Here is a 24,944-nt window from a genome sequence, read left to right on the forward strand (position 1 = left end):
TGGGGTATACTTGATGAGCGTCTGACTACTCTGGCATATGTTTCTTATCTCTTTCAGCTGAAAATACTCAAGCCTCTCAATACTCACTTTACTTTTTATAAATTAACCTGGAGATTTATCCCAAACTTAAAAAGCTCTGCATGTTTTCATTGTCCCTCTAGCTTAGAGCAAATAAGTTTTGCTTGGAATGGGAAACAAAGTGATTCTTTTTTCTCGCCATCTGATACTGAAAATGGACAAAAACCAACTGGACAAAGGCTTATGATGAACTGGCAATTTTCATAGCAGTTCTGCCAGACTGATATGGTAATGGCACCTCCAAAGTTTTTCAAATATCTTTTCAAAAATATTATCCATGTCAGCACTAAAGGGAGTGCCACTCTGGGAACTCTCTAAATAAAATAAAATTAAATATTAATACAACCCAGTGCTGTGCCACTACAAGGTTTACTGAATACTAAACATTCACTGTCTTGCAGGAAGTGAGAAGAGTTTGAAATGTAGGTTTAAATACTCAGAGCTGTGCCTACTTTTTGATTCCAACTGATATTTCCCAACTATGTTATTTGCTTCTCGCAAAACTTAATTTCCAGTATGGAAGAGAACTGAATTTCACAGAACTAAACACATTTCACGCTTGCAGGGTGGGGGTTTTTTTGCTTCTTCCAAGAGAGGCTCTCAAAGCACTTTAGAAGGGCAGGGAGACACACACACAAAAAAATAAAATAAAATAAAAAAGCTAAAATAAACCTGTTTCACAAGTTGTATATGGGCAAATGGAGCAAAGGCACAGATTACAGGTTTGGGCTGGCTGAGAGAGTAAGTAAAAAGCCCAAATTGCAAGACTGTAGCAAAGTCAAGGATACATTCTGCAGTCTTCCTAATGCTCTAGTGCAGTGACCTTATTGTCAATGCGTTTCTCATCACGCCTAAACGGATAGATATGCAACATCCAGAAGTGACATGGATGGGCATCCCAGAAATGTCAAAAGCACTACAGTAAAAATCTACGGTTTTCTACCACTTTGGTCATCAACACACTGCACATAGCTAGCATGTTAGCACCGCCAGTGCTATACAGCTTCATCTCTGTTACTACAGGAAAATAACCCTGTACACAGCAAACTTGGACAAATCTCTGCTACAGCTGCACTCAAAAGGTCACCGGTGAAACACGTGGAGTGATTCACCACATTGCTGTTCCTCAACAGCCCAATCACCCTGCAAGCAACACAGCCCCCTTTCAATCTCCATGAGCACCAAGTCCTGAAGGTTTGCAGTAAGCCACTGGTGGTTACATTCATTTTGGACTGATAAAGAGAGAAGGAATCAGTCACCTACAGCTCTTCAGTAGTAGGATGATTAAAAAATAGGTTGAGGTGGGCAACACCTTAGAGCAACAGCTCTTTTTAAAGTTACTGTCTGGCTCCTAAAAGATAAAGAAGAGACTTCTAAAGGAGCCTAACAGATTCAGATGCCCACTCCCATTAAAATTAATTAATATTTGGGCACACGCTTGATCTCAGCTATGTGAATCCACCCCACTATCTTCTCTTCTTCTCCAAATAAATGGCTATGGATAAACTGCCATGTAACTGAGAATGGGCACAAGAGCTCCATGTTTAGCCTGTTAGCAAAATCACCAGGCTTTGACGAGGACAGAAACCATTCTTAGGTTGTATATACAGTTATTAATACAACCTGGGTTGTTGTTGGTTTTTTTTTTTGGGGGGGGGGGGGTGATTTTTTTTATATATATGCAATTTTAAGTTATCCAATGTAACATGTTTCCTCCCCAGATGCAACAAACAGATAAGGGTAACCTAGCTTCAGAGAAAATACAAAAGGGTCATTTTAGATGCAGAGAAAACAATGTTTCGAAGAGGAGACCCTGGGCTTCTCCTCAAGTGCACAGTAGGTGATTAAGCATTCAGCTGATTCAGTAGCATTGGAAGAAGAGTTTCTGCAACTGAAACAAATTATCTCATTAGAGACTTCTTGGAACACATAAATATTTATGACAAGGTTTGTCATAAATGACAACAAATCAGCACACACATTATAACCTCTGGTTTGACAGCTAACAAGAAAAGAGCTATATGCAAGAAGGAATTTGCTCATACGACACCACAGAGACAATTTAACTGACCATGCATGTTAATGCTAGTCAAATGGCACTTCAGAAATTCTGACCCAAGCCCCAATCCTCTGCTTGTTTTTACACATAAGCATGAAAACGAACAGCTGCAAAAGGCCAAGAGAAGGTGCATCTAGCTCAGCATACTGTCTCCACAAGCATCTGCTACTGTTCACTATATGGCAAGTGTAGAAAACAAGTAGATAGTGTGATCCTCTGGTCAAGAGCCTCCCAGCTCCCAACCATCAGCTGTTTAGGGACCTCTTCAGCTGGATGGTTTATTTGTTTAATGTGTTTTATAGCCCTGACGGACTCTGACCCCCACAGGAAATCTTATAAACAGTCCTGGCCTCCACAACTGCCCTGGAGCACCCATCACCACTTAGGGATGCACTACGCAAAAAATATTTCTTGTTTTTCCTTTAAAGCTGATACCTGAAAGGTACTTAAGGGGCTAATGCCGAATTTTCTTCATCACTTGAAAATCAATGCATCTTCATGGAGGAAGTGAAGACTGGGATAAAGCAAGGGGAAAAAACAGTCTGCCACCCCAAATATTTACACAGCAAGCTGGGGTACGGACTTCCACTTAAAATACCATACCTAAATACTATCGACCCATTAGCTGACAAGATGCATACACTTACCTTGAGGGAAAAGATGCACCAAGTGAATCTAACTCAAACATGAAAATGACTGAAGAGAACATGATTTTTACTTTGTAATTAGCAACAGACCAAGATGACACAAGGAGTAGGCAATCATGGCTTTTCTGATAGGCGGTTACTTGTCATACTGCTCTAACTTTCAGGCCATGCGCACATAACTCTTACTTCCTCCAGTCAACCCCACTGTCTCCATCCCCAGAAACGTACTTGTGGAAGAGATGGCCGCAAGGGAGTTTTCGTGCAGACTGCATGGAGTCCCAGCAAATGGCACAGTCATCATTATTGACCGCTAGCTCTTCTGGTGTTGCGACTGCAAACCTACAAAGAAGAAGAAGAAAAAAAAAAAAAAAGAGACAAGAAAGTGATTATGCCAGATCAGCACAGCCTTCTCTCCGCAGTCGCCTGCAATGAAAACACTTATCCTCCATGTCTGCTTTTCCTTGGGTGAGATGTGCCAGCAGGTTTGTTATCTTTTCCATATCTAGAACTCACACTGCAAAGGAAGACCGAGTCTCCTGCACACACCTCTCCCATGCCTTCTCACAGACATATTTTTCTTGCACATGTCCCCATCTGCCCTAGGTTGAAAAAACTTTGACTTATTTTCTTCCAAGGAATATGCTCATTAGGTTGTGAACCTCAAGTTATAATCTGCGCAGATTTGGCTTATGTCATTTTTCTAAATGAATTTCAAAAGCTGTATAAATTAAGATGTTTTCTTGGGATCGGAAACATGTATGCTCTGACTATATTTGCCCTCATAAATTTGCCCCCCTCAAAAAAACTTTGTCTTTGATTTTTTGTTTGTTTGTTTGTTTAACTACAGCACCATGCGATCAGCTACTATGTAGTATCCAAACAGAGACAGTATGGTGATGAGTGGTATAGGAACATTTCACAGTACTGCTAGCATGGAATATGCCTGAAAAATGACTAAACAAACCCATGGAGCAAATTTCCATTGGCAACTTCAGGAAGAAGCTAGAACGAGGTTCTTCCAAAACAACCAGAACGACAAAAAAACCACATCAAGTCACTTGGACAAGAAGTCCAAGATACTTGCAACTCAAACAGCCTTGTGAGCAGCTTACAGAGGGGTTTAGGTGTTACACCTACCGAATAAAAATAACGTACTGTGGGTGAACTTTGTTATGCAGCTCTTAACCAGTTATTGTAGCTATTAAATGAGCTTTCACAAAGAAAACCTTAGCAATCTCCAGAGAAGTCAGGGTTTTAAATAAGCTACTAACATGAAGGAGGCAGGCTACAGTCTTTCATACTTAAAGTTGAATACATTTTTTCCTCAAATTAAGATTTTGATTCAATTTCAGGCAGTAACTGAATGCTATGGCTTAAGAAGTTAAGAGCATTTACAGCCTGGCACTAGGTTTGTACTAGTTAATATGATCCGTTTTATTATTTAATTCTAGCTACACCAGTAAATGTTTCCATCAGACACAAAGCCGATGCTTCACAGCCGAGACAGGCAGAGCTCTGCAGAGCTTATGCCACCCCTATTGCCTAGGGCAGAACACAAGAGAATATGAGGGAAGAAATACTGGGCAGGGGGGTTCACTTGTTATCAGTAATGCCGCTCTTATGAAGTCAGCCTCATATATCTGTTAAACCCCAAAAGCGCGTCCCCTGCAACAAACAACACGGAAACAAAGAACTTGTAAAATACACCCTAGGCGTAAAGACTTAACGGCTGGATTTGCAAGCTGTATCTCTCCTGCCTACCACATGACATCATATACAAAAAGAACATAAAAGAACCCCAACTTCTTGATCAGGATCCTCCCTCCAAGAGCCAAATCAAATCCCCAAAGCAAATCAGAGGCTCACATAGCTTCCATGTTTCCGACCACACGCAGGTAGTTCTTATGCCGACGAATTCTTCGCTGAACTTCATGAAACAGGTAACGCAGCTGCATAAAAATCACCAGGCTAGCCATTGACAACCAGATATTGCCAAATAACTTTAAAGAAAACAGAATGGTGATTAGAAAAAAAAATACCATGGGAATCAAGAGGCAGACTTACAAATAAATATATATATATATATATATGTATGCCAGACTAACCAATAAAACAAACATTAACATAGCCTGAAGAGCTCTGGATTTTCCAATCAAATTTACCACCATCACTATAAACAACAAGAAAAGAAAAAACAAAAACAAACCAGAAAGCCAAACATTTTAACACTTTCTCCTCATTTTTTTGTGTTTGTTTTCAAAGAATCATTACCTAGTCTGTATAAATAAGGGGTGAACAGGAGAAAGGAATTTAGTGGAGGGAAGATTTATTTGCAGAATTTCTGCCACAAGAAACTGCATTGGGTCTTAAGAGAAAAAAAAGTTTGCGAAAGCAGCACTGAATAGCTTTTCCTCTGCTGAGACCTATTCAGATTAGTCATACACATTCACAAGAATTGCTACTCTTTACATTCGCAGATACAACTTAAGCAGCACAGCATTTATAATAAATTGTATTCAGTCCTCTTCAGTCTGATGTCCCCTGCTAACAATGAAAATGTTTCATTTCTCCTGATGATTCAGTTTGTTATTACTAAGAGACAAAGCTAATGAAACATCTATTAAACAGATAATTATATGGTCATTAATACTCCATAAAAAATTTGTTTCCAAGAACTCCAGTTACACAGAATGCCTAGAAGTCTACTACAGTTTCCTCTTTAAATAAAGAGCTTCTCTGTAACATTCGACTCAGAAAAGCATAAAATATATATGCCCAGTACTCTTCAGATTAAGACAAGTCTCTTTGCTTAACATTATCTCCATATTTCATACCAGCATATGAATATGATGCATCAGGTCGAGCGACAGCAAGGTTAGCTCCATGACAAAGTCTGTGTAGTACACGTAAGTGCCTTTGCCCTCCCACGTTCCTTCGTGGTTGAGATCCCAGAGATGAATTACATATCTGCAAGAGCAGGAACATCAATGTCATTCTATATTTTCCATTAGCTAAAATCTCTAACATTCAGACTATTTTATACATTTTTCAAACAACTTCTGGACATGGATTCTTTGCCCTTCCTAAACCCAGTGCGCAAACTCTGCACTTCCCTTGTCTTTCTAACACGGCTGGTTTCAAACAGCACTATTTGAAAAAGGCAAAAGGCCAGCAAGGCTTAGCCCACATCGGCATTACAGAGACGACCATCTGGCAGAGGAGATATTGTAGCATTTGCTAAAAAAACCCGCATGGACTGAAAGCCAAGCTTGGGATCACCATCATGCACACTACAGACCCATGGTTTGCAACCTGAGAGGTGTTTCTCAGGGGAGGCGTTACAGCTTAGTGAGACAGACCTGAAATGCCACTGGTGACACGGGCAAAAAAGTTTTCTGTTCTACACCTCATGGTCCACATGTACATACACGAGCATTACATATGCATGTACATCCCATTTTTTTCTAAAGTAAAAGTTCTAGAGATTAAGATGACTTAAAAGAAATCCAATGTGATGACATGAAGTAGCCTAAATCAACCCCTGTACAACAGCACCAATCCATTTTTATCTATGCCTCAGGCACGGTATTATTAGCACCCACTAAAAATATCCATACATTGCAGTATTTGCATTTAAAAAAATTGTACTGTCTAAAGTTAATAACCTTTGCCCATCTCCAAATATACACTTGCGATTCAACAAGGTAACTACATACACCTCTTAAAAAAACAAAAACAGCCCACCCTATCTGCACTGCCTTCTTGGAATGACCATCGCATAAAACATAGCCTACTTACCGTAAAATCACATGAGCAGTTCTCACTGTCACAAGCAGAGACTGTAGAAGAGAGAAAGGTACATTAATCTCACGCTTCTATCACAGACAGTCGTACTTCAGCTACCTTCAGCTGAAACTAGCACACCCCTCCCCATCCCACTGCTCAAGAAAAATTCAAAGAATCGAACAGTAGCAGGGATTTCTAGAAGAACCATGGAAACACTTTCAAATATATCCCCCCTTTGCTGAGAGAGAGGTGAACAGCAAGAAAATAACTTCTCTGCTTAGTCATACTCACCCCTCTATGCTAAGCAGAGAGAAAAAAATCGAGTGTATGAGAAAGCATAAGTAGATCAAGAATCTATTCTAAAGACAAGTCAGCGGAAAAGTCTGCTTCTAGAATACCTAACTGTATTTCCACATGCTCTTGTCATCTAAGAAACGGCCCCATTAACTCCCTCCCTAACCTGTCAGTCCCACAACTCCCTGACCCTCTGCTGTGACGTCCCATTAAAAAAAAATAAGACAGGATGAAGTCCCTTCAGAGAGTGCCCATGCTACCCCTCAGGTAGCAGGGGCCAAGTGACACTACGATGCAGGGGATTTGTAACGAGCAACTGCAAACCATTTCTGTAAAACTGATTCGATGGCACACTTTTGCATAAGTAGTAAAAACAGTATTTGAAAACATCAAAAAAGGTAATGCCCCATTAGAGCAATAAAGCAATAAAGTTTTGAATGATGTTTTTCTGTTTGTAAAAAAAATTCTTAAAAATATGCTTCTATGCACATTTAATCTTTAGTAAAACCCAAAACATTTGCCAATTGTTTATTATATATCATATGGCTTTAAAAAATGTGTTTCTGTGATTACTTTACAACCACTACAATCTTTTGTCCAAATAATGGCTTCAGGATAAGACACACAAATCATTCAAACACCACAAAAAAAGTTAGTCAAGAGTATAACGTCAAGTCACTACCACTGTGTTCTGTTCTCATCAGGAGCCATCTTCCACAAAAAACTTAAATCAGCACACAAGCCGCTCCTGGCAGGCAGGCTAGGAGACCTTCTTCTAGCTCCCGCCGAAACAGCCACGTCTGGGGGACAGGAGGAGGCCCTGCCTTGTTCTCACGAGGTTTTCAGCTACGGTGAAACTTGGAGTAAACCACAGAGCAAAAGTAAACGTGTCCAAATCCTAACCTTGCAAGCGGTAAAACAGAACGATTTTCTGATCTGCTGGATGAATATGCTTTGAGCACAGATTTGTATCAAAACTAGTCATATAGCATAAAATCTCTGATAAGGAAGACATCTGTCAACCCAAAGAGTCTAGGCCTTGTAACTTTTAAGAGGTTAAAAATATAAGTCAGCATTCGGGATCTGTGGGATTTTAATACTTCCTTGTAATTCACCATTTTGTGGCCAAGATATTATTTATACTGGTTAGTGCTGAGCCAGCAAGAGCAGCAAAACTGAAATAATGAGCCAGCACAGATTTGGCCAAGGCAAGGCTCCCCAGCTCCTACGCTGATCCCAGCGACGCATTTCTACCTTCTAACATGAGAAATACTTCCCGGAAAGTAAAATATTGCATCACAAGTTACACAACGCCATAATCTGAGGTTCTGAACATCCAGCAGAACATTTGCAGTGATGACACCTCAACAGATCTTGCTCTGCCCGAAAGAAACTGCTCCACTCCGCGCACAGAATCACAGAATCGCTGAGATTGGAAGGGACCTCTGGAGATCATCTAGTCCAACCCCCCTGCTCAAGCAGGGTCACCTAGAGCACATTGCACAGGATTGCATCCAGGCGCGTTTTGAATATCTCCAGAGAAGGAGACTCCACCACCTCTCTGGGCAACCGCACACTTGTCCCCTGGGGACTCCGCGGCAGAATACACAGCTTACAGACATTACTCATGTAGCTCAGCACTTAAATGCTCAATGGGTGCGGCATGAGAAGCTGTACAGAAAATACACTACTATCTGCAAGGTACAGCTCTAAGATGTAAATACTGCTGTTATTACATGGGCTTAACTAACACGTGTGGAACAGGATCAGAGTACAGTTGCTACAGGAATGCAGTAATTCCTTCTAACAATAAAAAGGTGCAAAAACAGGCTGGACATTACAGGCTAAACTGTAATTCTCAAGTACCATATATTAAACAACAAAAAAATTATTGTTTATTCAAATAAAAGAAACAAACAAACCACCGACTGTCCTTATTCATCGTTTTCTGGGCACTGACAAACAACCCAGAATAAGGGGAAGCCTACCTAAAACCCAAGAAAAACATCCATATTGCTTTATTGCAAGCCCTGAGGCATCAAGCTAAATCAATGTTTGCAGAGTCAGGAGGAAGAAAAAAATAGCTTAATGCAACTTAATGTAATTAAATATACGCTAATGGCATACGCTTGGCAGGGTCCCTCTCAAACAGCATCACACAAGCCACCACCAAGAAAACAGTTTAGTCTTCCTGGTTTAATGCTTTTTTGCAGAGAGCTTGCAGACTGCCACGAGGTGTCACCGTTAGTAGCTGTACAGTAGGAAACCTAAACGTTTTATCCAAGTGAAGGAAACTACTCATGGGCACCATCCCATAAAAGGTATATTAGAAAAGGTGCAGAAAAGGGCAAGATATTAAACAGTTTCATATAAGGAGAGATTAAATGGACTAGGACTCTTGCTTGGAAGAAGGGTCAGAAGGGGAAAAGGAGAAAGGTCTCTAAAGTCATAAATGGTGTAAGAAGGGTAAACAAGGAATGACTCTGGGCTGGTTTTCCCACCGCAAACGTAATAGATGATAGCCAGGGAAACTATCAGGCAGCAGATCTGGCACAACTAAAAGAGCTCTTTTGTGTACACAAAGCCCAGTTAAATGTGGAATCCGTTGCCTTTGGCTATTGCAGAGGTCAAAGTATAAATGAGTTCAAAAAAGGATTAAACAACTTTCCAGAGTCCATCTGTAGCTATCAAACCCAAGAGACTTGTGCAGCTGTCAGTGCAGGAATGTCCTTAAACACCAGTTGCCGGAAGCAAGCGTAGGAGACCCTTTCCTGTATATTCTCCCTAAGCCTCCACTACTGTCCACCAAAAGCACAGTAGGCTACAGGGATCGATGGCTTGACCACGGACCATGCACTTCGGCTGATTTTGCCACCACTTTGTAAATCAAGAGCCCTGCTGAGAGTCAGCGTTCCACTAAAACACCAGGCTTTTGAAGCAAAACACAAAACCGTTTTTAAAACGCACCGCAAAGCCAGACACAACAGCTCCTATTGACATGAATAAGCTGGGCCCCATCCTGTGACCCAAAACATGTACACCACATGGTGCAGCGCGAACGAGGCAAGGCTTCAGCACCATAACACTCCCTGATAAATCTACCCCGGGCTGGCAGGAGACAGATACAGCCTTCTGTCAAGCCAAGATAAGAGACATAATGTTAACAAGACTCCACCCACTAAAGACACCAACACAACAAATCTTCAAAACTTTTCCACTACATAGATGCAAATCTGACCTTCTGACATATTCTCATGTTTAAGGGACAGTTAACTGATATATTAACAACTGCCAAGTATTTAAACAGTCTTTGTTATGCAGCTACAAGCAGTCACTGCTCCTATGTTTCCTACTTCTCTCCATGAGCCTTCTCAAAACTAGCTCTGAACTGTGGTGGCCAGCATCATGTTGTCCTACTTCCATCTGCCTGGCTTCTTTCCTCCTCACTAACTCTGAATACAAATTGAAGACAGCGGAGAACAAAACAAGCTGTCTACACTGTTTGTTGTCTGAACTGAGGATGTGCTAAGATGACAGACTTGCAGCTATATTGGTTACCACCCCTCTGTTGGCGATTACCACTTCCTCAGGTGGAGTGCAACAACCCATGTTTACTCCACGCTGCAATGGATTCAGGAGCGCACAAACATGAGTTGCTGCATCTCAGCCAAGACACAACTTTTTACACAAACATGAGCAAGTCATGTGAGCATACCTTAGGGAAAGGATGTTAGTCCCATTCCTTTTTGGGGAGAAATGAAATAGAAAATACAACCTCAAAGAAACAGGGTTGGGATGCACATTACCTATGCACATATACTCGTCCCTTCTCTAATGGGCATCTCAACTAACTCTTCTTGCAACATTCATGAAGCACAACCATTACTTTTTCATACACTGACATTTGATTTCAGCCATCATCTTACAGATTTATCCTCTCATTCTCCTCTTCAAACAAAGATGATCTGCAAGTCTTAAACTTTAAACAGAGAAAGCATGCAGATCTGGCAACCATGAAACAGGGGAGGGGCTGTTTGCATCTTCTGAATTTCTTCTGGAAACTAATAGAAAACCCACCACCCATAAAAGAGTCCCACATATCCCCCAAACCATGACTGAGAAACAAGGCAGAAGCACCCCCACGTCTGCAGGGAGCCTCACCTCTGCTGCCATGAAAGCCAGCGTGTGCATTCCATGGGTGTAGCCGATAACCCCACAGACAACTGCTAGTCCGCAGCAGGACAGGAGCATGGCGATGAGCAGGGTCAGGACTCTGATGTGGCTGCTCATGGGTGTGGTAGGAGAAAAGGAAAGCTGCAACATAAATACACAACAGGTTTAAAGGAGTGCTTCATCAACCCTGCCCTCCATACTCACCTCACCAAACAAGTCCTCATTCAGGAAATTCTTTTGTTTTCCAGAATAAAACCAATGGCACAATCTCAACCACCTAATGTAGCAACAAATGATGCTGAAAGAAAGCTAAAACCACACCGCATCCCAAAGTCTTGTTCATCTCACTGTCATTTATGTTCACAGGGTTTTTGAAGCTAGGAGGGATCATTATCATTATTTAATCTAATTTTCAGATCACCTGTGCAAGAAAACCAGACTCTCACCTAGCAGTTTCTGCATCAAATCCACAGCATCTGCGTAGGACAAGCATGCCTTTTAGAAGGATGCCTAACTTTGATTTAAAGACTACAAGGGATGGGAATAACAACTCTGACAGATTTTGCACCTTACAGCTGATCTGAATTTGTCCAGCTTCATCTTCCAGCCACTAGTTCTTCCACAGTTATTTTCTTCTGGAAGAAAGAAGCATCTCCCTCAAAAAGCTCACTTGCAGCTAGGGACAGCTGGACAGTCTAATGAAAATAGTTCTCCGTCTCATTCAATAGTACATACAACTTACTAATCCTCTAAACTACCTTAATGGCAGGCTACACCTAAACTGTTTAAATCAAAGATGACACAGGAGGCAAAACATCAGCGCTGGAAGGGCAAGAACAGGACAAAGAAATAAGAAGCTGCCCAAAGTTGTAGCCTGACCCGACTGAATAAGTTGACTCCCGTGTTTTGTTGTTAAATTCATTCTTCCTCATTAATATTTGGTTCTGTTCCACATCCACCCCAATGAGCTTGCAGGGCAAATCACACATGTGCCATTTTGTCCAATATTATGATACAAGCTTTGAAGGCAAAAGAAAAACCTCTTTCCAAGTTTCCTCTCAAGAACACATAATAAAGATATCTTCCCGCAGAGGCTTTGCTCTTTTATAGCTTTCTGAACACCACTAAAACACTACCAGACGACTGCCTTGCTCATTTCTGTCTCAATTTTCCTAATACCAACCAATCTAATTTCAGTACTCAGCTACCCCCATGAACTGACAGAACTTACCGGATATTAATAAAAAAAATTACAAAGTACTAAACTATCAAAAGGAAATTCAGGAATTCATTTTAGTTTAAATGCTTATTCCAGGACAGAGGAGCTGAGGAAAAGACATGTACACTATAGATGTTTAAAGAGCAAAATTTATTGTTCAGATTCCAGTTCCTTCCTCCTTGCCTAGCTTTCAATTTCTGTCTCCCTCTGTTGAATTTATTCTTGGTATTAACACAAACTGGGATATAGCTTATGTGAAAAACTTGTATAGTATATTGTAAAGCCATTTGCAGTCAACATTTGGTAGATGTAAATAGCACTATTAGCATGAAACCTGAGCACAGAATCCACAGAAAGAGGCTTTACAGATCAATCCCAAAGGGCACCAATCTAAGGGATGCACCGTCGTCAAGATTTCTTCGCTAAGGAGAGTTACGAAGACACCTTACGGAGTTACATAACAGAAATTACATGGCACATACATGGGCCAATTTATTAAAGAAAATAAGCATCTTAAGCTCTATTTGTCTGATGGTAAAACTGAAGGAGTAAGACTGGTATGGCACTCCAAAGGAAATATATTTGAAGCTGATGGGAGGTGCACGTGTTCAGCACCTCAGGGTGGGGAAAAGGTCTAAATGATCTGTTTGCAACCCATCATGAGTCAATGCCCAAACCAGAAAAGGAATCTGCACGTCCCAAAAGATAGCCCTTAATCAAAGCTTACGTATTCAAAGCGATCCTTGCAGAGCTGAACCATGAGATGAAGAAACACAAGTCCAGAGAACCAGAGGCACCACATGACCACTTCTTCCACTGTCTGAACATTCAGCACGCCAAAAATAAAGATGAACTTGTAGAAAATGAAATTCCAGAATTTATCCTTCAGATGCTGAAAAAGAAGACACTTGGTTACTGTAGTGAAAGCACTGACAACTCACGTCTGCCTGCCCATAGCAGATAAATAGGCATGGGAGAAAGGGAGGGAGGGAAAAAGAGTTAAAAAAGGATGCAAGTAGCGACATGAAAATACGTTAACAAAAGACAGTTGCATACTCAACTAGAATAATATTTGTTAACCTTACAGAATCTCAAACCATATTAGAACTATTAGAAGCCCTTAGTATCTATTCAGTCTTTTGCACCACTGCAGCAAAATAGCGCTACATAGCGCACAGCGCAGTTTCCTGCCATATTTCTAAAACAGTGCTTAGCACAAAGGAGGTCTGGTCTTGGTCAGATTTTCCATGCCCAAGTAATGTGGCTACTGGGCCACAAATACCAAGTTTTCTTTGCTAGATTGGTTAGATTCACGGCCATGCTTAGTTAAACCAAGTGCCCACCTAACCTAGCACCCTGCTTCCAAAAAACTGTCAAAAAGCTACCTTTCTCATCAAGTGCAGAGATGATTAAGAAAAGCTGACAAAGTCTGCTCTTAAAAAGCACAATGCCTACAGTGAAGAACGAGATGGATGAGCAATAAAAACCAATTATTCCCACACACACACAGTAGGAAAGAAACAGTACGATGGTCTCAAATAGCAGATAAAAAAAAAGCAGCTGGTTGTGGATAGAAAAATTTTATGAAATAGAATGTTTTGTTCAAGAACAGGATGAAATCACCAGTAGGATAGTTAAGATGGGCACAGAATTCCTTCAGGATGCCAACATTATTGGCTCATCAACATTAATAAACAGCTTTCCTTTAAATGAGAATTGGAGCATACCCCAGCTGCGCAAAAGCAAATGAGTCCCACACTGTTACTGCTTTTCAGGCCTGTTTTGAAGGGAGCTGGGAACATTCTGGAAGTTATCGCTGCTTAAAAATCCACATCCTTATGGTCCATGTAGGATAGAAAAAAGAAAAAAAAATCTGGCCCAAAGCAATTTGGGAGTGCCTTGTTTCAAATGCCCTTCACTCAGAGGCTGTAAGGGCTGTGAATCACAAGCTTTGGGAGACCTGTGACTATTAATGAGGCCGTATGTGCCACACGGCTCCGCACGTCAAAAATCCTCACGGCCCGATTTTTCCTAGAGAACTGCATTTACACACAGCAACTTTGGCTCCTTTTTACTTTTATTTTTTTACTACACCAATATGATTCGTGCCACTGCTGCTGCTTCCGTCTTTTGCAGGAACTTGTTTTTAGGAACTAAGGGCTTTACTGGTCCTCTTGCTGAATTTTTAAAAACCTTCTCACCTAGCCCAAGACCAGAACCAAACAACTTGAGTTTTCAGCCCTTTCATCTCCCTTCTCTGGGCACATGACTGCCTACCCCTTTTATACCTGAGGATAGATAAACCATCCATCCGATGTCTGAAGATAAAAAAATACGTGCACTCCTCCGGCAGTCAAGCCACAAAGCAATGTACAAGAACAAACTCAACCTGCCAGTGCAGATGACTAACTAACTATGAAATGCAGAGGAAGAGCTGTCAAATGCAAACTTAATAGCAAAGAACATATATATATAAATAAATAAATATTCTGAAATGAGGTACACTAAGAAATCTGACAACATTTATTAAGGAAAGAGGATTTTCAAGTTGACCATGGGCTTGTAAAATACGATAGCAACGATTAAAATGAAAAATTCCACTCAGAAATAAACTGGAAGCTTGTGGCTGTGGCTACGAGCTACGTAATACTTGCGTGACAAATCGAAGGGCTTCTTGGGTGGATTTTCACCTCTGCAGTTTCACTGAATAACATTTTACAGAGCGAGAACTCCAAATGGTAAGATTTAAGTTTATACTGTTTTAAAACTTACATTTATTGTATAACCTTCAGCAATTTTATATAGAAAACTACACCAGTCATCCACCAAGAAATTAGGCTACATGAAAGCAACACAGATATCCAAGACAATGCATTTGTCTGTCTTACCTGCCTCTCACTGACACGAAGAGGACCAAACACCATATACTGGATGAGTTTAGCAACCAGCATCAGAACACAGCAGGCAGTGTTCACTAGTACCTGAAAAGAAATAAAGCAGTCAGCGGCAAATACTTCAGCTCTGCTGGAAAAGGGAGCGGGACGGGGAAAGCAGGAGTCTAGCAGAACCGTCTGTCGCTCATGAAATGGGGGTTGGTTGGTTGTTTTATTGTTTTTTCTTTTTAAAGGTGTAATTTAAGTGTGGCCTCTTCCAAGACACGTATTGTAGCTGATAACTCCCTTGATTTTCTTTCTAGGCACACTAGCGTGGTCAGTTTGATATCCAGTATACCCAACAAACAAATCCACCTCCTCATGATAAACTGATATAGATTGGCAAATTTTAGCACTAAGGAACATGGAGCTGGAAACTTATAGATCACCAAGGTGTTTATTTTGATTAACATATAGAAGATGAGAAAACTCCAGCTTGAACCTGTCAACTGTCACAAGAACAAGATTCAGAGACTGTCTCCAAACATATTCAATAACATGTATGCTTTCTATAACTACACCGCTTAAATCCTTCTTGGATTACAGCAGTGGGCAACTGCTTTAAACCAAAGCAGTAAGGAGCAGAACACACCAGCCTGGGAAAATGGTTTCTATTTGACAGTGACACTTGCAACTAACTTTTAACCTATACAGAACAGTAAAAGGCGAGGAAAAGAAGCGGTGAAGCAGCCTCATCCTGTCATTGCTACAGGACATGCAACCAACTTTTCTAGGGCTCTTAATTAAAGTTCCCAAACCCAAGTTTCCAAACGGACTCAAGAGGCTTAATATCTTAAGCGTATCCAAACTGCAAGTCTCGGTGAAGCAGGCACGTCGTAAAGCGGACGTCTAACAGCCTAACGCCACCTCCGCCCGACAGACGCGAGGCAGAGTTAGGCAGCGACCGCCCAGCTGGGTCTCCCAGCGCGCCCCTGCCGAGCCTTTACCCGCGAGGCCCCACGCAGGGATGAGCGAGCGAGAGTCACCTGCTCGTATTCACACCGCTGTCAGGTTCGGGTCCCAAGAGCCGCACGAATTCTTTTTTTCTCCCCTTTCCCGTTTAGGCGGTGGGAACGGTTCCCGCCAGCTGCGCGGCTCTGTTTTTTTACACCGCGCCTGCAGCCGGGGCCGAGCACCCGCCTCTCCGCACCGCCGCCGCGGGGCAGGGCAGGGCAGGGCGAGGCGAGGCGAGGCGAGCCCGGCCCGGCGGCCCCGCGCCCCCACCGGCGGCCGCTGCCCGGGAGCAACAGCTTCTTCTCAGCTGCCGAGCCGCTCGGAGGCGCTTTCAAAACAAGAAAGCCCTCTAGAGGCGCGGACGGAGCAGGCGAGGCTCCCGAGCAGCCTCGGGAGCAGTTTAACGGCCTCCGGGCCGCAGCGACGCCGCGAGGGCCCGGCCCGGCGCGGCCCGTTACGTTACAGGCCGGACCCCGACGGCTCCGGCCCGCCCCAAGCCGGCGCCCGCGGGCGGGGGAGCCGCCGCCGCCGCTTCCCCCCGCTGCGGCCGCGCCTCTGCCACGAGGCTGCGCCGCGGCGGCCCGCCCGCACCCGCGCCCGCGCCCGCACCGCCCCGCGCCCGCCGCGGGCCGCGAGCAGGGCCCGGCGCCGCCGGGGAGGGGGGGGGGGGGAGCCCGGCCCGCCGCCGCCGCGCGGCCTCACCCAAACGCAGAGGCTGTCGGAGAGCAGGTAGTAGGCGACGTCGAGGGCCAGGGCCGCAGCGCGGCGCGGGGGCTCCGCTCGCTCGGCGACCGCCGCCGCGCCGCCGTCCGCCTCGGCGCCGCCGGGGGCCGGGCTGAGGGCGCGGTAGGCGCTGAGGCCGCTGCCCAGCAGCGCCAGGGCGCTCAGCGCCGTGTAGGTGCGCAGGCTGGGCCAGGGGAAGCGCTCCAGGAACAGCAGCGGCATCGCGGGGCTCCTGCGCCGCCCGGCACGGCACGGCACGGCCTCGGCCCGCCGCCCCCGGCTGCCGCTGCGGCCTAGCGCCCGCCCCGCCCCGCCGCCGCCTCCCTCCTTCCCTCCCTCCCTCCCTGCCGCCGGCGCCGCCCCCGACGGGCTGCGGGGCGGCTCCGACCCCCCTCCCCCCCCGCGGCCGCTCGCGCCCTGCGGCCCCGCCCCGCGGCGCTGAGTCACGCCGGGCCCCGCCCCCTGCCCCCCGCCCGGGAGCGCCGGGGGCAAGAGCGAGGCGGGGTGACGCGAGCGCCGGCGCGGCGGCAGCGCTCACTGCCCCCGTACGTAAGGGGTAGCGCGTGGGGCTCCCGCTCCAGACTAGTTCTCTCATTTTCCCCACAAAAACTAGAAGACGAATTTTATTTTCCTCCCCCCTTCGGTGGGCGCAGAGGGAGAAGCCGTGCGTTATTTCGTCCAAGCCCCGTACAAACAGAAGCTTCCAGAGCAGTTCTGGTGAGCTTTGAACAACAGCCACGCTCGCCTTTAAATATTCAGAGTATCTCAAAACAGCAATTCGGTTCTCTAACTTTTAACAAAGACACTCCAAATTATATTGCACCTACTTATACTATTCAGTTTCTCCCTCAGACTAATCCTCTGCTCAGGGATGCAGATCAGAGAGCATCCGAACGCTCCCAGAATAGGTTAGGTCCTCATGTTTCCAAGATCTCCTGTTTTCCTGAAGGAAAGTTATGTTTAAAATATATTCCTAAAAAGTAGAAGACAAAAAAAGACAAACAGAATCTGATCCATTTTGTTTAATGTAGTACAAAAAAAATTTGGTGAGTATTACAATGAAAAGTGATTAAAACACTGATATCACATTGCCATCCCACTATCTAAACAGTTGAGATTCACTTCTCTATTCATACAATAGAAAGTTTAGTGGCCTTCAGGAAAGAACGACATAAAAAAAATCCTTGCGTCACACGTATTCTTTTCTCTACATTTTAAAGCTGTGCTCACAGAGACGGCTTCTTCTACCACACTCTTCAGGTGTATGGGAATTCAGTTGTAAATAAAGTTGAACCTAAAATTAAAAGGATTATACCAAGTGAGAGACTTAACTCATTTCATTTAAAAAACATTTTTGAATTAATAAGCAAATGTTTTGTTTCTGTTCTTAATAAGCCTCCTTTTGACAGAGCAAAAAAGAAACTCTTAATAGGATAGCTTTGGTATAACCAGGGAGCATTATCTGTACCAACAGATGCTAGGCTAGCATTGCACATCAGCCTCTGAAGGAGATGAAATATTGAGAATTAGTTCTTCCTGCAACCTTTAGCAAGCTTCATAGATATGAAACTACCAGTGCAAGTTCTGTACCCTCTAAGCAACTCTTTCACAGCATTTCTGTCATCAGGGCCAACCTTATACACTCCAGGAGTAACAGATGGACATACTCAACAGAAGAGTTATTCTTGTAAACCAAGTTTCACAGCAGACAGAAGAGCACTGTAAAGGCATTCATGATGAGCTATACTGTGAAAGTAAGCATCCATCTCAACTTCCAGATGTCCTTCCTTTCAATGTGTCTGCTGCAGAGGTATCACACTGGCCAGTGTTTTGCTAGTACTCATGAGAAAGTTTCTGCTGTCTTTATATGGAGCAGAGGCAAAAGCCTCTATAGCAGTAGTTGCCAAAATGGGGACTAGATAGAGAACAGATATACAGCGCGATATAAGCTTGTTATGGGCAATACCAATTCCAACATTCTGCTAAGAGAGATTTTTCCACCAAAGTAGGTGGGTGACATAACTGCTTCCCCCGAGTAACAGCTGACAGGCTGTAGCATGCCTGGCATTCCTGAACATCTGCTGAAGTAACAGAAATAGGTAAGACTAGTTAGCTCTGGAGACCTGAGGTACAAGCCATTTTCCGACAAGAAAGCTGAAGAATGTGCTTGCTGGGAAAAGGAAGGAAAGACTACAGCTGTCCCTATAGGTATCTGCATTATAAATGCACTTCAACTACATACTGGGGGAAAAAAAGTTTAATCACCACAGAAAGCTGTGATAACATGAATGCCTAATTCAGTGCTTCAAATATGCGTCTGTTTTTATTCTCACACTATCCCCAATACTCTCAAGAAATTTCTTAGTACATGCACAGCTTCATCTTCACTATCTTTCAGATTTTCCTTTCATTCAACTACCAGGTAAGACTTTGGTGCTAGTAAGCTGAAACGCTATCTCTAAACTGTCAACTCCATCTATTTATTCCTCATGTTCCACAGCTCTTCCATCTCACATTTTTATATATCCATCATGTCTAAGCTCTTCCGGGCAGTGACAATCATCACTGTTTCTGTATTGCCTCACCTCTCAGGAACTATAATAGAAGTAAATCATAATATACCTGCTCAGAAGCTGAGGAAGGCTGGAAATTATGGGTCCATATCCTGGTGCGTTGTCATAGAGCTCAAACAATGGTGCAGCTACCAGCTTATAATTTTTTGGGACTGCAAACAAAGCTAAGAACAAATACGAGTTGATTGATATTAAATGATAAAACACCAAGCATTCAGCCAAGATATCACTCCCCATCCCCACCCAAAGACAAGATCACTGCATATAGCACTGCAGTATTAGAGTGGCTTTATTTCATTTATAGTTGGACATGGGGCTCATGTGCTGTACATAAACTGACATAGGAGCAGGAATGGGAATGTACTAGAAACATTCAAAAAAGCTCATGTACCTTCAAAATTGACCCCAGCACTTTTTAATTTTTTTTTAGTTATGCTTGATCATTAAAAACCTGCAAACATATGAATCTTGCTACCACGCTTCCTTGCATGAAATGGAAGTATTTACAGAGTTTTATAAATGCAATCCTCTGTTGCAAACACTTACCCTTTTCTTGAAGCTGGACCAAGAAAAGCTTTTTGTGCTCTTTTGGTTTTGTAATATGAGCTGGGATATAGGGGTACTGGAAGAAAAAGCAACAAATTTACTCATACAGATATTTGAAAGTATTGCACGATCTTAAGTGCTGCTCCATAACTAAGAGATTCAGGAGAGCACTGTGGAAGCTTTCAGCATGTCATATATTGTTCTTTCATGGTATAAGACAATGAAAAACACTTTTACAAGAATGTACTCGGAAAAGAATGCTGTTGCCTTCATGACTGCTTACAGGATCTATCTAAAGAGATGTCAGTACTCATAACCAGTTAAAAGAACCCAGCAAGACAGAAACACGTGGCAGCAAACTGAGCAAGTATTTTCAGTATTAAAGCATTTAGAAATCAGGTAATGAGATTATTTTGTTTACATGGCATCTGTTTCAGATGTACCAGGGCGGGAGTTTCCATCATGGCTAAAACAGGAGTTTAAATGGTGTGTCTAGCTCAGCACAGGACCAGAAACTGCTACATCCAGCGGTTACTTGTCTATTGGTAGAGGCATAAGGAGGGAAAAAGGGTTTCCAGAAGAAAATGGTTGTAGGTTGGATCCCTTCTCCTCAGCCAGAGGAAAGGAGAAGACAGTGAAACACAGCAGGACTACCTGCTCATGCAGCAGGTGCTCAAGAAACCCAACTGGCAAGTTGAAGGCTTCTGTGAGAACAATCAGTATTTGACTCTGAAGAACATAAATGCAGACCTGAGTACTCACCTGTGGAGGTTCAAAGTTTGGTCTCCACCAGTTACCAATGCAGTCATCAATTACCCAGTCTTGCTGAACACCATCTTGGCGCCCCAGTATCTATCAAAAATCCAGTTACAGTCAAAACTGTAAACACCCCATGCCATATTCTTAGAAAACACACACTGGAAGCACAAAGAGATGCTGTAATAAGGGTCTGATGTAGTTCAGAGCCAGGCTGGAACAACTTTTATTAGAATGTTAGATTACTTTTGCATAAAGTGACACAGGACAAGGACACTTTAGAAAGCATTTCAAATTCTGTGTTATATTCAGTTGAACGGAGTGCTGTAAGACCAACGGGAAGAATGAAGCACAATGTTTCACAACCTGACAGCAGCAGTAAGCATCTTTACAAACAATCACAAAAGCATCAAAATGACAGAAATGGTAAGACAACTATTTTAATGCTTTGGCTTATTCTATTAGCTCTAGAATAATTCAGCGTTCTATGACATTCTAGTATAGCAACATAAGAAAACTGACCTCTGTCATTAAGCGTTTGAGCCCTTCTACCTCATCTTCCCCTGGATTGAGTTCACCACCAGGTCTGTTAAAATAATCAATGATATTATTGATGATAACCAATGATGAAAGCTAAAGTTATGCTTTATTACATTTACAGACATTCACAGGTAAGTGTAGATGTGCTTCCAGGTAGGGAGTTACAAATTCATTCAAGGCCCTTCAGCCTGAAGTCCCAAATCTTGTTTCGCCAAATTTGAAGACAGAGTAACATAGCATTTACCAAAACTGTGACCAAAATGGCTACTGCATGTCCTTCTAGAAAAGTATCCAGAAGTGCTATATACACGATAATAACTAGGATGCTTAAAAGGTAAAGTTTTAACAATAACAGAAAAGCACCAGAAAAGACTTGAAGAAAGGGTTGTAAATATTGACTGTATCTGTCCTAATCTCAAGAATAGCACTCATTAAAGCAGGAAAAAAAAAACTTTTGTGGGGAACCATTTAAATCAAGATTAATGAAAAAAACTAGAAGGACTCTTCAATAAAGATTTTTGAAAAATGTTTAGACTCCAATCTATTTTTGCTCCCTCCCAAAAATCATTTTCACAAGAAAACCTCACCATTCAAAATATTTTTCCCAACTAAGCCTTTGTAACAAATGAATCAAACATTCAAGACCTAACAGAGCTAGTCACACTTTAACCTCTAATCTACACATTTAGTGCTTTATGACTTTTAAGTTACACTAAAAAGTTATATTCAAGAAGCAGACACTTACAGCTTGAAAAAAGTTGTACCCAGCTGCAGTAACAGTACATGGGGCAGCCTGTGCTCGTGCACGATCAGAACCCCTTCCACTGTCCGCCTCATGCCAATCTTGTCAAATTCTTCCCTCATGCGTTGGAACCGAGCTGCCACTGAACTGTCCTTCTCATAAAGGGGCTCCTTTGTACCAAATGTATAATTCGTAAGAGGATACCTACAAGAAAAAAGGGTTACTACATGATAAGAAATCTAAGTTAAAAATCACATATGCTATTATGACACAGCATTCATCCCAAGGCAGAGTTATCTGTACTCAAGCAAACAGTAGCTGATTCATAGCATCGGACTAGAAGTTCTTGTTGGCAAGTTGAGTTATGGGGTCCATAATATGCAGAGATCTGCACTACGATATAGAAGTGCAGAAAATCATGCTGACTGATAGGCTGTCGTGATGTTGATTCAAAAGAAGGCGGCAAAGAACTGCAAAAGAACAAGCAGCAACCACAATTTAACAGTCACTCTCTTTGACCTCCACATTGCAGAGGAGAAGGGAGTTGAGGCACTGAGAAGAACTGGGAAGAGGGCAAGAGAGAAGAGCGACTCTGCTGGGAGAGAAGGAAGTTGCATAGGACAGTTGTTTTTCTGCAGAAGGAGTCAAGAGCCTGAGAACTAAGCTGTTAAAGGCAGTTTTGTTTTGAAGTGGGAAGTCAGGCAGCCGGGTCACAGAGGACAGGTAACATTGTGTGTTTAAGTGAAGGGCCAGATGCCTGGAGTAAAAACAAGAGTTTGAACAGATCACTTGGCTGGGCTAATGTTGGACCTTTAGATTCTCTAGCGATTGTACAGTGGAAACCTCAAGATTTCTCCAGGAGAAGGGACTGAGTAGATAAAAGAACTGGAGAAAGAACTTGGGCAAAAAAAATGGAGTCTTGCAAAGCACAGAGAGTAAACAGGAAAAATTAGGAAAAATTACTGTACAACTAAAAGTAACACAGAGGTCTGATAGTAGGAGGCCTGGAGGGAGGAGGGTTGTTGGGGACACAGCATCATCAAGTTAAGGTAAAAAGGGTGAGGAAAATGGGTTCAGGGCAACAGAATAATAAAACTGTACTGAAATGTGTTATTAACTTGTGGCATACAGCAGCTTCATTATCTGAGTTAATGGCAGATTTCACATGGAATTTTTACCTTGAAATTGGTCTCCTCAAGTATTTTTCCCCCCCCCCAACACCTGGTCTTCAAAATCAGATCAAACTTAAGAAACACTTCCCTCTCCCCCTCCCCCAAGTTTCCTCCACTCTTCACAATGGAGAAATCACAACCCAGGTTCAGTTCTAAACTGTAAGTGAAAAGGGCCGGGGAAATGCTTGCTAATAAAGGTATCTACAATGAGTAAACACAACTAGTTTCCTTATTAAAGATATCTTTGTTAGCAAGCATTCCCTCCCCACCTTTTCACTTATAGCTTAAAACTGTCTCCATTTTTTTTTCCTCATTAATTTCCCTTTTATATTCTCCAAAATAGGTATTCTCACTCTTTTCCCTAGAAAATATGATACAGATCATATTAATAGCCATTGGTACCTCAAAATCCTTAGCTTATAATAAAAGAGTTGGGGCTGATAACATAACCTTTTTTTCCTTCACGGAAACAAACACTATAAAAAAGTCCCAGTTTTTGAAGTTGTTATTTGAACTTCAACAAGATTAGCTCTCATATACCAAACAGTATATCCATCCCTGATTAATAGCTAAAATTGAGTATTGACTACCATAGTTAATATTTGTTGGCTTTGCAGCTTCACAAACACACTTATCAAAAAATGCATCAGAGCTTATTGTAAAAAGCTAGCTAAAGTATATGACTTCTCATACAAAGAAAGCAAATACTTTAAGCGAATAGCTTGTATCTACAGTAGAAACCTCATGCTTCATGTGGTAGCAAGCACTTTAGCTTTAAGTTAAAAAACCTGTGCTGCACAGTCAGGAAACACCTGGCGTACCTAAACACTGGCTACACTGGGTAAGCCCAAAGGCTCCCTAGGCCAGCAGCCTATTTTTCTACATGTAGTCGAAGGTGGGTGCCTGTGGAAGGGTATATGAAGAGAGAGGCATATGTGCCACCTGCAATACTCCCCAACTTTCTGTTATTTGCAGCTTATATGTTTCCCGGGTCAGATTTTTCTTTTTATATATATTTCATGACCCTCGGAACAGCTTCATAGCAGTGCTTCACGCTCCCCTGACACAGGTAAGCTTTCAGTATGCGCAGCATCCGAGGCACAGAGCTCTGCAGCTTCACAGGACACTGTGCAAGAAGCGATCGCTCTCTGCGCGTTTTAAGCCTGCCACTCGGCAGCTCTCCCGAGCCCCAGCACCCCCGGGGGGGGGGGGGGGGAAGAAGGGACGGGACAGAGCCCGGCGGCCCTAGGGGCCCCGCGGAGGGCCCAGCCGAGCCGGGCAGCAGCTGCCCCGGAGGCTCCCGCTTTCCCGCCCCCTCCCAAGGGCGGCCCCACGGCTGCTCACGGGCCGGGAAGGGGCTCGCGAGCGCGGCGGGGGGAGGGGAGGGGCCGGCGGAGCCGGGGCGACCCCAGAGGCGCGGCGGCGCCCGCGCTCACAGGTTGATGGTCCTCTCCAGCGTGAGCGGCTTCGTCTGCTGGATGTACTTGTTCCCGAACTGGTTCACCCCGCGGGGCCAGCCGGTCTGCGAGCGGTTGGGCGGCACCACGGACATGGCGGCGCCGGGCCGGAGCGAGCGCGGCGGGAGGCAGCGAGGGCGCGGGTCACTGCTCGGCGGCGGGAACCGCGTCCGCCATTAACCTCCCCGCCGGGCCGCACACACCCTCCGCGCGCCGCCTCGCCGGAACCGCCCACCTCCACTTCCGGCAGCACCGACCATAGAGCGGAGCCGCTCTGCCACCCCCCAAAAGC

The 24,944-nt window shown here is 43.5% G+C and overlaps 2 protein-coding genes across 3 annotated transcripts in view; both read right to left on the minus strand.

Annotated features, from left to right (window-relative positions):
* Positions 1–17,120, minus strand: part of AMFR (autocrine motility factor receptor) — a 31,120-nt gene extending 14,000 nt beyond the window's left edge. The window contains exons 1-8 of one of the 2 annotated variants that reach the window (XM_067302668.1): positions 16,846–17,120; positions 15,145–15,237; positions 12,984–13,148; positions 11,026–11,178; positions 6,583–6,623; positions 5,619–5,751; positions 4,651–4,784; positions 3,013–3,123 (exon numbers count right to left, since the gene is read on the minus strand). In XM_067302668.1, coding sequence (XP_067158769.1) covers positions 3,013–3,123; positions 4,651–4,784; positions 5,619–5,751; positions 6,583–6,623; positions 11,026–11,178; positions 12,984–13,148; positions 15,145–15,237; positions 16,846–17,088 — 1,073 coding nt within the window. In that variant the 5' untranslated portion in view covers positions 17,089–17,120. Of the gene's footprint in view, positions 1–3,012; positions 3,124–4,650; positions 4,785–5,618; positions 5,752–6,582; positions 6,624–11,025; positions 11,179–12,983; positions 13,149–15,144; positions 15,238–16,175; positions 16,292–16,845 lie in introns of those variants that run through there. The other variant, XM_067302669.1, reaches the window with a different exon arrangement.
* A 753-nt stretch (positions 17,121–17,873) lies between these two features.
* Positions 17,874–24,876, minus strand: NUDT21 (nudix hydrolase 21). The gene is made up of 7 exons (XM_067302674.1): positions 24,632–24,876; positions 22,027–22,227; positions 21,264–21,327; positions 20,748–20,837; positions 19,986–20,061; positions 19,489–19,603; positions 17,874–18,160 (listed from the first exon to the last, which is right to left on the minus strand). Exons 1-7 carry the CDS (start codon positions 24,745–24,747, stop codon positions 18,139–18,141), a joined length of 684 nt encoding a protein of 227 aa, XP_067158775.1. The 5' UTR covers positions 24,748–24,876; the 3' UTR covers positions 17,874–18,138.
* Between the last annotated feature and the right edge of the window lie 68 nt (positions 24,877–24,944).

Source organism: Apteryx mantelli, chromosome 10, assembly GCF_036417845.1.
Source record: "Apteryx mantelli isolate bAptMan1 chromosome 10, bAptMan1.hap1, whole genome shotgun sequence".
Classification (NCBI taxonomy): domain Eukaryota; kingdom Metazoa; phylum Chordata; class Aves; order Apterygiformes; family Apterygidae; genus Apteryx; species Apteryx mantelli.

Coding starts and splice junctions, on each gene's coding strand:
- NUDT21 (XM_067302674.1), bottom strand. CDS start 24,747: ATGTCCGTGGTGCCGCCCAACCGCTCGCAGACCGGCTGGCCCCGCGGG. Junction 21,328..22,026: donor GGTACAACTTTTTTCAAGCT/GTAAGTGTCTGC, acceptor TTATTTTAACAG/ACCTGGTGGTGAACTCAATC. Junction 20,062..20,747: donor CAAACTTTGAACCTCCACAG/GTGAGTACTCAG, acceptor TTTTTCTTCCAG/TACCCCTATATCCCAGCTCA.